This window comes from Apaloderma vittatum, unplaced genomic scaffold (assembly GCF_000703405.1).
Source record: "Apaloderma vittatum isolate BGI_N311 unplaced genomic scaffold, ASM70340v1 scaffold30086, whole genome shotgun sequence".
Classification (NCBI taxonomy): domain Eukaryota; kingdom Metazoa; phylum Chordata; class Aves; order Trogoniformes; family Trogonidae; genus Apaloderma; species Apaloderma vittatum.
Window position 1 is genome coordinate 25,760 of NW_009722875.1, and position 379 is coordinate 26,138.

The following is a 379-nucleotide window of genomic DNA, read 5'->3' on the forward strand; positions in this document are numbered from 1 at the left end:
CCCTGCCCAGAAGGCAGGGCCTGTCCCAGCTGTGAAATGCTTTGATGGCAGCTTGAGCCGCCCTGAGAATGAGGTTGAGACCCAGCAGTGTAACTCACCTCTGTTTTCCTTCTCCAGGGGGAAGAGGACAGTTTGAAGGAAGGGACTTCAGTTTGACAAGTCTGTGACCTAGACCTTACCGTTCAACTTACCAAAATGCCTTACACATTCCTAAAAATAAAAAATATATGCTGAATTTACTGTAGATAAAAGATACAAGCCATTAGTGACCCCAAACCTAGTTTTGAAACTTTAAAAAAAAAGAAATGCAAAAAACCCAGTAAAACCCTGACCAGTAAACGCTGCAGGCGTGCTTTTTTTTTTTTTTTTTTTTTTTTTT

The 379-nt window shown here is 41.2% G+C and overlaps 1 protein-coding gene across 1 annotated transcript in view; it reads left to right on the forward strand.

Moving 5' to 3' along the window:
- Positions 1 to 331, forward strand: part of RRBP1 (ribosome binding protein 1) — a 20,637-nt gene extending 20,306 nt beyond the window's left edge. Inside the window, 1 exon segment of the mRNA XM_009871914.1 lies at positions 118 to 331. Within this exon segment, the coding sequence (XP_009870216.1) occupies positions 118 to 156 (39 nt within the window). The 3' untranslated portion in view covers positions 157 to 331.
- Positions 332 to 379: the final 48 nt, after the last annotated feature.